Source organism: Pocillopora verrucosa, chromosome 1, assembly GCF_036669915.1.
Source record: "Pocillopora verrucosa isolate sample1 chromosome 1, ASM3666991v2, whole genome shotgun sequence".
NCBI classification, from domain to species: Eukaryota; Metazoa; Cnidaria; class Anthozoa; order Scleractinia; family Pocilloporidae; genus Pocillopora; species Pocillopora verrucosa.
Genome location: NC_089312.1, coordinates 30,829,907 through 30,846,129, shown reverse-complemented (window position 1 = coordinate 30,846,129; position 16,223 = coordinate 30,829,907). Strand labels below are relative to the sequence as shown.

General features: G+C 37.1%; 1 protein-coding gene across 2 annotated transcripts; it reads left to right on the top strand.

Annotated features, from left to right (window-relative positions):
• LOC131788222 (histone acetyltransferase KAT6B) lies at positions 1-15,409 on the top strand. 2 transcript variants are annotated; one of them, XM_059105306.2, is made up of 16 exons: positions 1-161; positions 2,579-3,148; positions 4,248-4,365; positions 4,715-4,827; positions 5,400-5,481; positions 5,677-5,803; positions 6,256-6,327; positions 7,168-7,337; positions 7,890-8,067; positions 9,223-9,295; positions 9,388-9,477; positions 11,645-11,785; positions 11,963-12,056; positions 12,530-12,676; positions 13,276-13,360; positions 13,795-15,409. In XM_059105306.2, the coding sequence occupies exons 2-16, from the start codon at positions 2,612-2,614 to the stop codon at positions 14,846-14,848; spliced, it is 3,081 nt and encodes a 1,026-aa protein (XP_058961289.2). In that variant the 5' UTR covers positions 1-161; positions 2,579-2,611; the 3' UTR covers positions 14,849-15,409. The 2 variants fall into 2 exon arrangements, with proteins under 2 accessions (XP_058961289.2, XP_058961290.2); XM_059105307.2 differs by lacking the exon at positions 1-161 and adding an exon at positions 267-426.
• The last annotated feature ends 814 nt before the right edge of the window (positions 15,410-16,223 follow it).

Here is a 16,223-nt window from a genome sequence, read left to right as displayed (position 1 = left end):
GTATAATTATGCAAGATGGCGTCAATTCGTTGTGTACGGTGGATATGTCGTTACTTGTTAGGAGATTTTGCTTTGTACAGCAAAACTTGGAGGTGATCGATGGAACGTTGGTATAGATAGCCCTTGGAATTAATTTGAATTATATTTCCTCGAGACTGGAGGTTAGTATTCATAAGTTCATGTATAACATGTGTTTCTCTTCCAATGATAGATAAACACATGCGATATGCAAAATCTCCCCCAATTGTCTTTTCACGTGGCCATTGTGAAGTTTCAGTTCGCCCACTGGCCTTCTTGCTAGCGATTTCTTCAGTGTTTTATCTCGCATGGCGAGAAATGATAGAAACTGAAAGACATCGAAGGGAATTTTAACGGCCTCGAAACCATAGGACTAGCTTACAGTGGTCATACGAGTATCGTATTGAGGTAACATAATGATGTGATATTGAGATCAATTTTGAAGTTTATTCATTTAACCGGTTAGACTAGCTGTTTTATACTCTACAATCTTAAATAATATAACGTCTTTAGCCTAACTTATTCAATCCTAAGTCACGGGGTGCTATTTGGTGGCACGATCTTTAAAAACTTTCTCAAGATCCAACAGAGACGCTTGACTTGTGTTTGGGATTTCACAATGTTACCTGACCATGCAAGTTGACATAACAAGCTAGATATTTTAAAAATAATCTTAGACTTTTGCGATGATTCAAAAATTTCTTTTTGCCTCTTTGTAGGGCGATAAACACTAACATCTCGAAAATCAATGTTGTTTCTCGTTGGTAGAGAATTTACAGTTAATAACAGCCTCCACCGGATGATTCGATGTTGAAATGTTTTTAGGGTAGTTTTATTATGCATATTATTTCATGTTCGGAGTTATTATTTAACGTTTGCGAAACGTTTATTTTTCGCCATATGGGGGATCGATCCCTCTCTTTACAATCTCATCAAATAAGGTTCTCTTTTATTATAAAACACTCGTATGTCTGAAACTTTCCCTTGCTCTTATCGAGTGGTTTGCATTATGTTTTTGAGGACACCGGCGAATAATCTACGGAGTCACATGTCCACTGCATTGTTTAAAACAAACACATCACAATGAGCCACATGTACCTTTTCTAAAAAAGATTTATTCCCTCTAATATGGCACCACCTTCTGTTAGGGCACAGTTGAATGATCAGGAAAGATAAGTGAATTGTAGAATGTTATCACTCCTCAAACACGTACGTGATCTGCACAATATTTTTGTTCATCTTGTTTTATCTCCTAGTTTTAAATTGTTGGTGTATTAAGTAAAGTAGATGAAACTTCATGTTGAAGAACTCTGATACATATGATTTGGAAACTTTCCTCAGTGTAGATAAATTAAGTTTACAAAGTTAATTTAATACATGTTTTGTTTGTAATGTTTTTTTTTCCAGCAGACATTTAAATTTTATTCAATTAGGGAAGGATCTAACAAAGCTAGTAATTATACACTCTTACTGAGTTACGCAAAGTTGCTTCTTTCCTGTTGAAATAAATTTTGAGGTTGTTATGTCTGAAATAGTGCTTGTATTGCTCAAGCAGACCTGCAAGTCCAAATTGTAAATTTGTTGGGAAAGTTTTGTGGTGTGGGAGGACATGTCACAATTATTTTGAGAGTGCATTTGGTTTTTTTCTTCAATTGAATATTATGCAAATTTAAGAACTAAATATGGCAAGTAGATTGAAATATTGTTGTTTTTTAAACATGTGAAGTTTTGTATGGGAACAGATGAATGATCAATTATATTGTCATGTTTAGTGGCAGCTGTTACATTTGCATTCAAAGCTTTTCCTGGAGACATTTGGCCAAATGGATTATGAGATTATGATCACTAACAAATATTGTTATAAATGTGAAAATTAGGTGTGTGGAATCTTGGTTGAGAGCAAAGAAATTTTTAGTTAGTTTTATTGAACTAATTATCCTTACGTACAACTAAATAGATATCATTTTTCACCATTGATCATGTCATGTTGGTGGAAATGTTAAATGTCTAAATTGTACTTATGAAATAACAGTTAGGAGGAATATGTGGTGAGTACAATCTGCATTGAAACTTCATATTCAATGTGAACTCGTCTTGGCCAAAGGTAGTTTGTTTGGATCAAGAGATGGTTGAGGGTCAGTGTTTGGTCTAAATTTTATAACTAAACTCTGTGTCTTTTGTTTGAAAATTATGGTTTTTTCACTTTATATATGTTGTTTTTTTATTAACTTTCTTTGTTTTGTCTTTTTTTTGTTTTTGAACCCTTGATATTTGTTCAGTTCAAGATAGAATTATGCGAACTGTGGCAGATACGTGATAAAATCTCAATGGATTTCATCTTTCTCTTGGAGAGTATTTGTAGTTCTAAACATTATCAAAAAGTACTGTTATGTATCATTTAATACTCTGAATAGAAGTAGATTATTTTCAGATCATTTGTGGTAATCAAAGTTGCTATTTCAATCGACAGGAAACTGTTGTGTCTTTTGTATGTTTCCTAACCTTGCAAATTTGGGAAAAGTGTTCTCAAAAGGTATTTTGTCTTTCTTTTGTCTTACAGAGTTGATCTGCTTGTGGAAAGTGTAGATCAAAGATGGCTCGGGGTAGAAGCAGTGTTGGTAAAGACAAGGAAAAGGAGAAGGAGAAGGACAGTGACCGCCAGCCAGATCCAAAATATGCTCTTTGGATAATTGCTGCTATTGGTAAAGTTAAGGGACAAAAGCAACGTCCAAGTGAAGACAGAATTGCTCACATTCTGGAAAATGTTTATGGCTTAGAACAACAAGAGGCCTTGGAACAGCTAGAACTGTGTGTAAAGACAGGGAGAGTTCTGAAGGTAGTTTTTAAAAACAAAGCATCATACAAAGACCCTGCAAAAGTACCAGCTCACATGCGAGGTATTGTTGAAAAACCCACCGATCTCCAAGGGTTCATCAAAGAAGCTCTTGAGAATATTGGGGATGAAAATGGTTGCACGCAACAAGCGATTCATAATTATATAGTGGACCATCATGCTGCAAGTTTAGAATCCACTGGTAATGCTCGGATTAAAGAGTCTCTCAAGAAAGGACTTGCTTCTGGAGTTTTCATCAAGGAAGGCAGATATTACAGGCTAGCAACACCACCTAAGGTATAGACAAACTATAATCTTGTGTGTTTTGAACATTTGTATATTTAAAAAAGACGGCACGAAAACTTCAAATCTTTTTGTACGATTTGTTGGATTGTACTTGCAAACGATGAAGTGATAATTAAAAAAAGTTTCAAATTAAAATAATTATAAATAGCTATTAGAAAGTGAAGAGAATTATTTTCACAAAAGAGAGTTTATGGTTTACTTTGTTATTAAAAATGAGTGACTTTTATGCATATGTTTATTCAGCTTTTGAATGTTTGTTTGTGAAAACACATGGGAAAATGTATAGTGTGAAAGTTTCTATCAGCTTTAAGAAGAGTGGACATATACAGTTGTTTGAAAATCTGTAGTGAATGCAATATTTACACCTTATTTAATGGTTTAACATATACATGTAATGCATGTGGATATTTTGCTTGTTGTGTTATAATGAGTTCGCACAATGAGCAAAATGTCCACTCTTATTTTATTTTAAGCCATTGAATAAGAGATTTATTATTCCACTACTATTTCATTTTTTCTAGTCATTTGGCTTTTACATGTAGTTTTCAAATTACATCCTGCATGTACAGTCTATCTGAGCATAGTATTATGTGCATAAGGTCTGCATGAAAATACAAAAACAACATTAACTAGACTACCCAAGAATTCTATATATGCTCAAAAGTTCATTGCTTTGATAGTCAAGCATAAAAAAGTGAATAAAACGAAAGTTTAGATTTTTCAGTGGAGCCATTTTTTTGCTTTGCTTTCTGTTTGTATTTTTGCCCTGTTCTACAGTTTTGGGCATTCTCATGACCTTATTTGTTAAAATGATGTAGCTGTGGAATAGTAATTACATATAATACAATAATCCTTGTATAGTTAATAAAGTCATATCCAAATTTAGGAGTTATTGGATATTGATATACTGGGAATTCTTCTTGAAAGTAACAAGGTACATGAAGTTAACTTAGGTTTTTCTCCGATAAAAGCAGTTGTATTAAATATGAAAGTCATGCGAATGGCTGTATTGTTTTTTAAACATGACTTGAATTTTTGAAGGTAAACACTGTTAAATGTGAGAGTAAACTGTATTTCATGGCATTTTCAGCCTAAGAAAAAGAAAGTTGATGCCAGCACATATTGTGGCTTTTGCCTTGGAACAGCAGAACGCAATAAAGATGGTGTAGGAGAAGAGCTAATCTCCTGTGCAGATTGTGGAAACAGTGGTAAGTCTCCATTGGAAAACCTACATGTATGCCCCATTCACACTAGCAAAACTAGTTTAGTCAACAGGATTTAATCGGATGAAGATCAGAAACAGAGAACTGAAAAACTGAATTTTCAATAGGCTTTAAAAAGTCACCAGCTTGTATTTTCAATGTGCTAAATTTGAAGTCAACAAACATCAGTCAGCAGTTTCCATGAAGAAAACAATTTTCACCATGTTTAAGCATGGGAGTGAATGGGCTACAAGATGACTTGGTTTCTTTTATCATTCTTTACTGAAAAATGTAAAAGGTTGACTAAAAATATATCATTGATAGTTATGTGAGTTGAGTTGTGTTTTGTTTCAAGGTCACCCATCATGTTTGAAGTACTCTCCTGAGCTGACAGCTCGAATTAAACAAGAACCTTGGCAATGCATCGAGTGTAAAGTGTGCTTTGTATGTCAAGATGCTGGCAATGCTGTAAGAATCGATTCTATTCCTTCAAATGTTACTTTGAATTTAAATGTAACTATGGTTGATCACTGAATTTAATTTGCACAGATGTACATTATGTAATCACACTAATGTAGTGAGATAGTTGTGAGCGTAGCATAATTTTCTAGATATACATGTACTCACTGAGTTTCTCAGATGTTGATGCAGGAGCTTATAATCTAACATGAACTCTTACTAGAATTATATATTATTTCCTTGTAATGTAAGTGACAGTCTCCAAAGTCAGTCAACCAGTTAGTAGGTCATTTGGCTCACCCTATGTAAGGTAAAGAATTGCCACTTTGCTATGTACTAAATGACATATTTTGCCTTCTTGTGATCTAATATTTCCCAGAATTAGTTGATTCTGTCAAAGATCAGCAAAATGCTCTTATGTTTCCCTAGCAATATTTGCTCCATGTACATACATTTGCCTTAATAAAGTCTCACAGTAGTCTCAAAATGATTGATTTTAGATATAATCCCACTGGTTTTAACATACACCATATACCAGTACCTTTCATTGATTTTCTGGACAATCTCTTTTCTCATTTCAGGATAACCTGTTGTTTTGTGATGCATGTGACAAAGGATTTCATATGGAATGTCTTAGTCCTCCGATGAAAGAAACCCCCACAGGTAGTGACTCTTTAAATCACTAATAGGGTATATTCATTTTTCTGTTTCTGTTCAAAAGTAATCCAAATTACCTGTTAAATGTGTCATAGTGGGGCAGTTAACTTTTGGTATAAAGATATAAAGATAATCAGACCAAATAAGTGGTTATGTTCTTTTACATGTCACTCTAGGAAGTTGTTTTCGTTTTGCTTGTAGGAAGCTGGGTTTGTGCAAAATGTAAGGTGAAAACTCCTGGCCGACGAAAGAAAGGACAAGTTGAAACACCTATTACCAGTCCACCGCGCAGAAAAATTCAACCTCAGGCAACAGCTGAAGTTCAAGGGTGAGTATTTGAAACCAGCACTTAGACTTTTTAACCCTTTAACTCCCACAAGTGACCAAGACAGAATTTCTCCTTACAATATCAATGCAATATTAAACAGGTAAGTGATGAGAATTGAGAAAAATTTCAATTTGGGGATAATCAGTTGATCCAATACTAAATTCTCTGAACTAACATCATGAATTGCATGGTTGACATTAAGGAGAATTTCAAATTTGATCTGGGAGTTAAAGGGTTTTCTTTGAGGGTGAGCTAACTCACATTTGCTACCTACTGAGTTTTTTTTTTTAAATACTGTACTCTACCTCAGGCATTGGAATGTTTATGTTGACATCAGTAGACAATGTGATGTATACATGTAGCAGAATTTTAACCCATAAAAGTGCAAAATAAAGAGTTCAATTGTTTTCTTTCTCTGTGCTGATTGCAAATTGTTTCTATTTGTTGAACAGATCAAGTGTATGCCCAACACCTGGATGTGATGGGTCAGGACATGTTAATGGACGATTCACATCTCACCGAAGGTACATACAACAGAACTTTTGTTCATTTTGTTTATGTAAGATTATTTTTAATGCCTCAGGTTGCTGTGCTCATACAAAGTTCATTAATGGAACATTCATTCCCCTTCCCCCCCTCACTAGTTATAGTTCTGTCTGTTTGTTCATAAACAGCATTTGTGAACACTTCCTGAAGAGGTATTATATGAATTGCTGGGTACATCTTGTTTGATAAGTTATGTTGATAAATTTGTATTGACATTGGGAACAGTAAGAACAAGTACACTGTGTGGGTTAGAGCAGTGATGTTTAACTGTTGTGGCAAATGCCCTAGAAAGTCAAAACCCTCATAGACCTTTCTAAACAAAATTGACATCTACGTCTTATGTTATTTTGATATTTTCCCCTCTCCCTATGGCATTAAAGCTCGCCTACCAGTAGCACTCTTCACAAAATCATCAAACACCAAGGCCTGTTATGGATATTTTACTTCATGTGTAATGGATGTGTTTTGAGTTTCAACTTATACCCTTTTTTTCAAGTTCTGTGCTTGAGTAAAAATTTTACAATAACAAACACATACTTGTAGGGATGCCAAAGCATTTCTATTCAAAACTCTTTTTACCCCAACATCTGTATACATGCTCCCCATACTGTGTTCTATACATTTCTCATGGTGCTGACATGGAGAACTGCTCTTTTATCAAGAGCTTCTTTATTTGGTGATCCTTTTCTTTATTCTCTTGACTTAATACGTGATTTATCACTGATGCTGTAAGGAGAAATTAGATGCCAATCACTCTTAGGTTTTAAGGGTTTAAGTATAGGTAAGGTTACTTACTTTTAGATTTTATTGTGTTGCAGTCTTCCAGCTTGTCCAATTGCAAATGAGTCCAAAAAATTTGACGATGATGCCAAAGCTGCTGATGAAACTCCTAAGAGGAGACCTGGTAGACCTCCAGCCTCCAGTAAATCAACACCAATGACTCCGCTCTCCCCTATATCTCCAAGGAAACAGCAACAATTACCACCAGGTCGGTCTATTCAGAAATTTTGGGTGATGGTCCTTTGAACTTTGATTGACAATTTGACGTAGTGGAGGGGCTCTCTGTGGCTTTTAACCCTTTAACTCCCATGAGTGACCAAGACAGAATTTCTCCTTACAATATCAATACAATATCAATCAGACAGGTGATGAGAATGAAAAAAAATACAAGTTTGAGGATTTTCTGGTTCATCCAGTACCAAATTCTCAGAAATAGCATTGTAAGAATTGTGTGGCAGACAGTAACGAGAATTTTTAATGAGATCTTGAGTGTTAAAGGGTTTTAAAAAGAATATGTGAATTCTACATGTGAGCTTCTGTAGACAGGCCATATTACATCAAATTTGTCGAGGGTGTTATGTGTCAAAATGCATTCAAGGTATTGTCAGAGAATGACCTTAAGTATGTGCCTTTTATGAAGGTTGCATTTTTCAGTGCGCAACCTTTAAGTGTGTATGTGTTGCCTCAAAGGTAAATAGCGAGTGTCTCAAGAGTCTACCAAAATTAATGCTGCCGGTGTTTTTTATTTGTCTATCGGCAGGAGTAACAGAGGAAGATCTGGCCTTGTTCAAACAGGCTCAAGAGAAAGCAAATGCTGCCATGAACCTTGATACATCCACCACCCTTGTGCCAAGTACTCGCTCACCTCCACTGATCCAGTTTGGTCGTTACGAGATTGTTACTTGGTATTCTTCACCATATCCTCAAGAATATGCCAGGTAATTTAGTACATGTGGGTATCTGCTGTTGAATTACACCCTGTGCATGTATGTTTACTGCTTTGTTATAGAGCAGTTTCCATTTGTGTGTTGAAAGGATTGCCAAATTGTTTTTTCTATTTGCTCCACACTGTGATTGGTCTGGAAATCTTGCCCCACCATCTCAACAATCCAAATGCAGAACTGAGACCAATTATGAGTTGTTCACTTGTATTTTTTCATTCTTCAGGCAGTTTGCTTGGTTTTGGTTTGGGTATTTATTAGCTTCTCTTTACTTTTCCTTGCTCTGACTGCTGGTTGTGATCACTTGGTTTTGTTCTCTCAGCATTCAATAAAAAAGAAATACATGTATTTGGGACAGTCACTTGATGTGATAGCAGGATGGAAGAGGGAAGGGGAAGTGGCAAGTTACATGAGACTTGCATGTTTTGACATGTACATGTGCAGTTTTATTGAAAATGAAATGTGATCAAGTATTGGACAAATGGATCAGAGGAAGATGGATTGGACCATAAAATCCAGAGGTCTGAGTGTGGAATCCAAATGGGGAAATGAAATTTCTTCTGTCTCATGCTCATAACAAATAGATATACCTATCTGTTTAATTAAGTTGTTAAAATATCAATACCCCTTGTCATGTAGCTTTTTCATAGTTAGCTGAAAATGTGTATCAGATTGAAAAGGTATGGGCCTGTAATAATTGTTAACCCTTTAACTCCCATGAGTGACCAGAACAGAATTTCTCCTTACCAAAATTAATACAATATCAAGCAGGCAAGTGATAAGAATAGAGAAAAATATCAATTAGGGAATTATCAGTTGATCCAATACCAAATTCTTGGAAGTAACATTGTAAAAATTGAATGGCAAACTGTGAGGAGAACTGCTAGTCATCATCATCATAGGGGTTTCTTCATGTGCATAATTTTTTCATGTTTGAAGAGCATGGGCCACTTTCATTGCCATCGTGGATCCACTTGTTGAAGTCAGTTTTGTTATACTTTGAGATCATGGGAGTGAAAGGGTCAAAGCCCCCAGAAGTCAACCATATTGACTATATTATTCCTGGATGATTGTTGCCTTTAAATTTAGATGCCATATTTGCTTGTAAATTTATTCTTTTCAAATGATGACATTTTCCTGTCTGTCTTGCAGGCTTCCCAAACTGTACCTGTGTGAGTTTTGTCTCAAGTACATGAAGAGTACCAGCATTCTTATGCGCCACATGGTAATTAAAACATGCATGCAACGACCATTATTTTCAAGTTGTTATTCTATTTCACTGTAAGATCAAAAATCTTTACTTTCTTGTTTTTTTAGACAAAGTGTAAATGGTTTCATCCTCCAGCAAACGAAATTTACCGCAAAGGTGAAATCTCTGTGTTTGAGGTGGATGGTGCAGTTAACAAGGTGAGTGCACCGAAAAACCTTTCAGAATTTTATCAGTCAGCACGTTTCATCTTTTTCAGCATCACTTTTTGATGTAAATTATTCCTGTACTTGGACAGTTGTGCGATCCTGCCCCTGTCACCCGTAGTTTCTAATTTCTTTTCTCTTGAATAATATATTTTATCGTTTTTTTAGAGGGCACGGTAACGATTCTTGCAATCTGATTGGTTCTTTACCCGGTCAGTATTTTCCTATCTCTGCCCACGGGCCACGGTAACGCTTTCGTGAGTCGCCGAGTACATCCCAACTTTCGTTGTCATTTTTCATAAATATACCTCGTTTTTCGGCTGGGCAGTATTTTTAAGCAAACACGTCGGTCACTACCTCAAGCCGATAAATAACTTATGAATCGTCTCTTTTCTCTCTATCAAATCACTTTGGTTGACAGAAAAATATTGGTTTCAGAATGAATTCGTATAAACAATAGTGTCATTACGTTGGTTGACAAGCGGCCTAAAAACCTTCTGCAATTAATTTTAATCGTTCACAAAAAGTACCCAGAAAGTTGGAACGTGAGGTATTTGGTTACAGTTAAACTGAACGATGGAACTTTCATTCATTTAATATCTGAATTTTCTCGAGCAATTTGTTCATAGTGAAAGAGCGAGCGAAGTTTTAATTTAAGTTCTACAACAAATATACGCTCCTGTGAGTCTTTCCAATTCCGTTCAATTTGGACATTTGTACCTTAAATTGCACCACAGAAATTGAAGGAATTTTTTGAGAAAAGGCCGCATTACATTCCCTTGTGTCTCGTTGGAGTGTGCCGTTCGAATTAAGTTTTTGTGAAGGAAAGATCAGAGTTAAACACGCCATTACAGCAAACAAACGAGCAAACTCTCACAACTTCAAAATAAAAAGATTGAATTTACTCACAATTAATTCCTCGCCGTTTACTTAATGAACAGAGGTAAATCTTCGTACATGAATGAATCGTCGATGAGAGTGAATAATACTTTCCGTTAGATCATTAACTGATTTTGAAGAAAACATTGTCGTGACAGTCCTTGCCAAACTAGTTCTGTTGGTTTTCAAATGTTCCTTCGATTTTCTTTTTCTTGCGCGCTCTCTAATTGACAGGTGTCAGATTGTGACAGATACTTGTAAAAATAATGTTTCAAAGTTTGTTTGGAAGCCTTTTAAATCATCTTTATCGTTACGGAAATGAAAATGTTTCGCTGAGGCATCTCTCTTAAATTTGCATCACCTCTATTTTAACTACCATTTACCCACTCAAAAATTGTTCAGTTTATGGAAGATCTTGCCGTATTTACGGCCATAAATCATTCGGGTTCTTTCGGAAAGAATTTCGTCAAGTTTAAAAACAATAAATATGTTATTTACCGGCTAAGGGTCGGTCCGTATGGTGAAAAACTGTGACCTCGGTCTTGAAAATGCTGTGTATTTTCAAGACCTCGGTCACAGTTTTTCACCATACGGACCTCCCAGCCGGCATTTATTTTTTGCTTTTTTTTTAATCTCACGGGCGTTGCCTCGCATGGATCCCTGTGTCCCGTTAGCACCAGCCCTTTTGAGTTCACGACTTTTTTTTCTTAAATAGCTCTCTCAATAATTGTACTTGCTTAACTTGTATTTTCGATTTATATCGTGTATTGTATTATTGTACAAGTAGTATACGAGTCATACACAGTAAAGCTGTTAAAAAAAAAAAAAACAAAAAAAAACACTTCTTTCCATGTAGATGTGCGCGACCGTGTTAAAACGATCTCTGTTAGTATTTGCGTCTACATGTGCTGGTTAAAGTTTGAAAAGTTCACTTATTTCAAAGAGCTAAACTAGCATGGTTAAAGCAATTGTGTAATTGTGCTGGGAATAAGAAGTAATAGTACAAGATTCTGGATCAAAAGTTCAGGGCTTTGTCTTTTTTTTGGCAAGGAAATTAATGTCATAGTGTCTTACTGCACCCAAGAATGGTTTTACAATTCGCCTGGTGGCTTCGTACGATGGAGCATTAAACAGTTGCTTCGTTTGATTGAAACAGGGATGCATTCCGGCATAAATAGAAATTCGTAACATTTTATTGACTTGATACAACACTGAAATCAGGTTTTTCTCCAGTCTGTAGCGTTTCCTTCCCAAGTCAACTCTTTCTGTTTCGTTCACACAGATATATTGTCAGAACCTCTGCCTATTAGCCAAGCTCTTCCTTGATCATAAGACGCTGTACTATGATGTGGAGCCATTCCTGTTTTATGTCCTAACGAAGAACGACAAAAAGGGCTGTCATTTGGTGGGATATTTCTCAAAGGTCAGTTTTCCAAATTGTGAGATTAGACTTAACTAATTGTGACATTTTTTTATTTCTGCCTGATATCATAATGAGTAGCATGTTTAATAAAAAGAGAAAAATGTCGCAAAACAATGACATTACTTAATGCTCAGAAAGACTTACTCGGCTAATCTGTAATCATTTTCATTTCCTCAGGAAAAGTCTTGTCAACAGAAGTACAACGTGTCATGTATTATGACAATGCCCCACTATCAAAGACAAGGGTTTGGCCGACTGCTCATTGACTTTAGTAAGTCCTATTTATTGGTTATACAGCAGCATTTATTCCTCTTACTGGGTCATAGTTTGGGTGTCTTTTTATGCTAGACCCGGATCGAGACGTTGGGTGTCAAGCTAAGGACGGAGAAGTCTTTTTCTATTGAACAGTATACTTACATGTAATCCTCATTTCCGGTACCATACATGGACTTCATTGCATGACTGGTTCACTGGTACTGAAAGTTTATACGAGGAAAATATGAACTCATCCAAAATTGTGTCATTAAAAATATGTGGCAGACATTGAGAATTCAAGCAGAGATTTTAGGGTTCAGCATTGCGTAATCTTTGCCAAATTTCCCTGTTTTCCTCGAGATATTATTTTTAAAAGGTAGTGAATTGTGTTTCTGCTGAATTTTCACTTAGGAGAGAAGTTCTTGATATACCCTTGAAACAGCCAAAATATATAGATTTTCTTTAACAAAATAAAAATTGCCCTCACAGGTTACCTCTTGTCGAGAATCGAAGGCCAGCCGGGCTCCCCTGAGAAGCCATTGTCAGACCTTGGCTTGATCAGTTATCGTAGCTACTGGAAAAGTGTTTTACTGGAGTATTTGCACGATCACAAGGAAAAGCATGTCACCATAAGAGGTGAGTGAAGCAGGGAATTAGTCTTGAGCTCCACGCGGTTTTCTTCTTGTGTTTGCAGGTGGAAGAAGCGACTATCCTATTCACAAAGTTCTCGTCACACTTTACTTAATGCTTTAAGAAGTAAGATGATTTTCTACGAAATCCATCACTTGTACAGTAAGATAATAAGCGACACTCGTAACCACAATTAGCCTTACTCCTTGAAAGATGAGTTTTAAAGGCCATATTATCAGAAGATGTTAAGTTGTAGAAGTGTCTCGTTCATAAAGCAGCATCTATCATAAAGCAGCATCATCGCTTAGTTGTTTACTGGCTTGGGACATTCAAGTTGCACATCTAGCTTGCCAGGCTGGGGTTCGGTAAGAATGCGACATGTAACGCGAGTGCGAGATGCCAGTTTAGATCGCTCATCTGGTTTCTACGACCAGAAGCACTGTTACATAGGACACTTGTCGTGTATCGTATATCGGAGCGACTAGTTCTCGGCAGCTTAATGAAGAGTGCATCCGATTATGAAATAAGAAGTTCTCGGGACAAATGTTTGACATCTGACTTTTCTAGGGTTTTTGTTGCTGTCTTAACTGTGTTCACTTTTGCAGGGATCAGTAAGTCGACTGGAATGGATCCACACGACATTGCTGCCACTCTTCAGATACTTAACATGGTGCACAAAAAGGATGGAAAGTAAGTTTACTAACCTGGTGAGGTCTGGTTTGACAGTGAATCTGTGGGAAGAGACGCGTGCATGGGCAGATTTACGAATTCAAGTCTTCCCAATGCTTCTGTTTTTATCATTAGCAAAAAACTATGTCTTATCGGGCAATGTGATGAAATCTCGAGTTTTTATTTGCGACGTGCCAAATTACGTCCAGCTTGAAGCAGAGCACAGAATATTAGTTCGGTGAGATAGAAGAGGCAATGATAAACCAAGGGAAGGTGAGGATGGTTTAAAGTGAAGAAGATTCATAGTGATTCAGTGTGTAAGACGAACGTAATGGGTTAAGGTTAAATTTATTATGGTGCGCAAACCATCACGCAGCTCCTTGTAGGCTTTGACTTCAGAATTTCAGTTGCTCAGCATTTTAAATGATTGAAACGTTGATCTTGTTGACCTGCAGGTTTGTGCTATGTGTTAACCAACGCTTGATCAACACTCACATGGAAAAATTACGAATGAGTGCTCGCATCACCTTGGACCCTGACGCACTCAGATGGACTCCCTTGGTGCACACTAACCTGGCGCTCGTCGATAAAGAGAACGAAGCTGCAAACGGACATCTCGAAGGCGGAAAGAACGGTGGAGCAGACAACAAGGATGGCTCGGCGGACGCTGGTGATCGGCAAGTAGACGTGCTCAACGACAGTCATGTGGACAAATCGAAAGATGGATTGGTTATAAACGGCATTGCTGAATATGAAGACGAAAGTGCCTCCGAGGATGATGATGAGGGTCCGATTATTCGGCCGAGAAAGCGCCGACGAAGTAATACGCTTTCCGACAGCGGCTCGGATAAAACTGAGGAGAAGGTAACGGACGAAGCGGGAGTGTTGAAGAACGAGGATAAAACGAACAAGGAATTAGCTGGTTTTGACACTACAACAAGTGGAAAGCTGAACAGTGCAGAGGGCGAAAGTGGGATCATCAAGAAGAAAATGAAGCTGAACGATGAAGAGTCGAGCGCCGAAGCCAGCGACGACTCAGCTGATAATTCGGATTCCGAAGATTCCTCCTCCTCATCGTCGTCGTCATCTTCGTCCTCATCTGAAGACAGTGATAATGGCGAACCTATGGACCATATCGAAGATAACCCTTCAAGAGAAAACGAAGACACCCGCAAATGTTCCGAAGATGGCTCAAGCGAGTCTTCGTCCGAGATTAACAACTCCCCGGCGGGCGTCTACTCGGGATTTGGGAGTCAGTTGGATAATAGAAATCCCTTAGAGACTTTAGCAGATATGGACTCTGCCTTCCCGAGATTGTCACCAACAAGTTTCGAGTGTAAGGAGAGTAACAGGTCGGACTCTATGGCCGTAGATCAAGATATGAACCCGGTGGTTGATTTCCCAGATACGGATAGCACAGCTCTTATTAAAGAACTGTCTGAGGAAGTGTTCTCGATCGGCGCCACGCCTTCTCTTGGAGGCCAGCATTCTTCCGACGACGAAATTTGAGTACGGTGTTAGCCTGGTGTGCTTTTTTGGCAGTGCAATTCTTTTCTTTTGTAAAAAATGCTGATTTTCTTGAATAATGCTATTCTCTTTTGAAGTCCTTTTACTCTTATATTAAAACCCTTGTTTTCCATTCAGGTGAAATTAAGATCGATTAATAAAAACATATGTACATTTATGGAACAGTTTAAACTAAACTTTGTTATGCTCCATTTGAAACTTCAAGTTATCGATGCAAACATAATTAATCTTTTATCGTTTGTTCTCATTTTGTATTGATAGTGGAAGTGTAGAAATGACAACTTAACAAGTAAAGCGTAATTTAAACTAGGAAGATAAGTTTTTGTTTTTTTTTTCGCAGTCAGGTGTTTTCCTTGTGCCACATTTTCATGTAAATTTGTTAAGTAATGTAACGTGGTTTGGCGCATGATTCCTCATTTGTATAAAAAAGTAAAAATTAGTAAAGTCTTTTTGGATGAAACCTTTTGTAATGAACGCATTGTTGGATGAATATTGTAAATTTGGTTGATAAGTAGTTATTAATATATCACAGAGATTATATGTTGGAGTGTCGGCTGTTTGATCAAATTTTTTAGAAACGCAAAACGAGGAGTTCTCTTGGTGGATGATGTGTTGCGAAGGCTAAAACTCAAGATCAGCAGATTGGGTAGACAATAAATATTTTTCACGTCCCAATTCAGTCGGCCAACAATGGCGTCTGCGACAGCCAAAGATATTCCCGAAATCGTGCTCTAGAGGCGAAAGAAGCTAAACAGCTAAGTTTAAAGTGTAATAAACCTAAAGATGCGGATCAACGGAGTCTTGCTTTAGAACTAGGCCGCGAGCAGGCTCTGACTAGTGCTATGCTCAGCGCCTAAGGCACGAGTATTAATGATACTTCGTCTGCCAGCTAGTCTGTCGCGGTTGTGCCGTGTTAACCGCGGCGCCTGTATTTGGGGACATGCTGGCCGGCCAAGTAGTATTTTTCATTTTGTTTTCGTTGCCGATCGAATCGTCACAATTTCATTCATGGCCATCATTTTATTTTTCCGGCAATAGAAAATACCACAAATATACATAAAGTGTTTGCATAGTGGTAAATAGTTTTTCGAGTTTCTTTTTTATGGCATGTAAACCGTAGACCGAAACAGTAGAGACTTGTTAGAAAATCAATAACTTTCCTCACCAGAGTGTGGGATCGTAGACAAGTTAGTTAACAGGTTGCAGCCAATGACGGGCATGTATCTTTTATATTATGTGCGTGTTAGATATTTATAGAAAAGGAAAAAAAAACAAAGATAAGTAGAAGAGACAAAATAAGTTGTGTGGATGTTAATTGCAAGATGCTTATTCGACCTCTTTTGTTACCTCATTATGC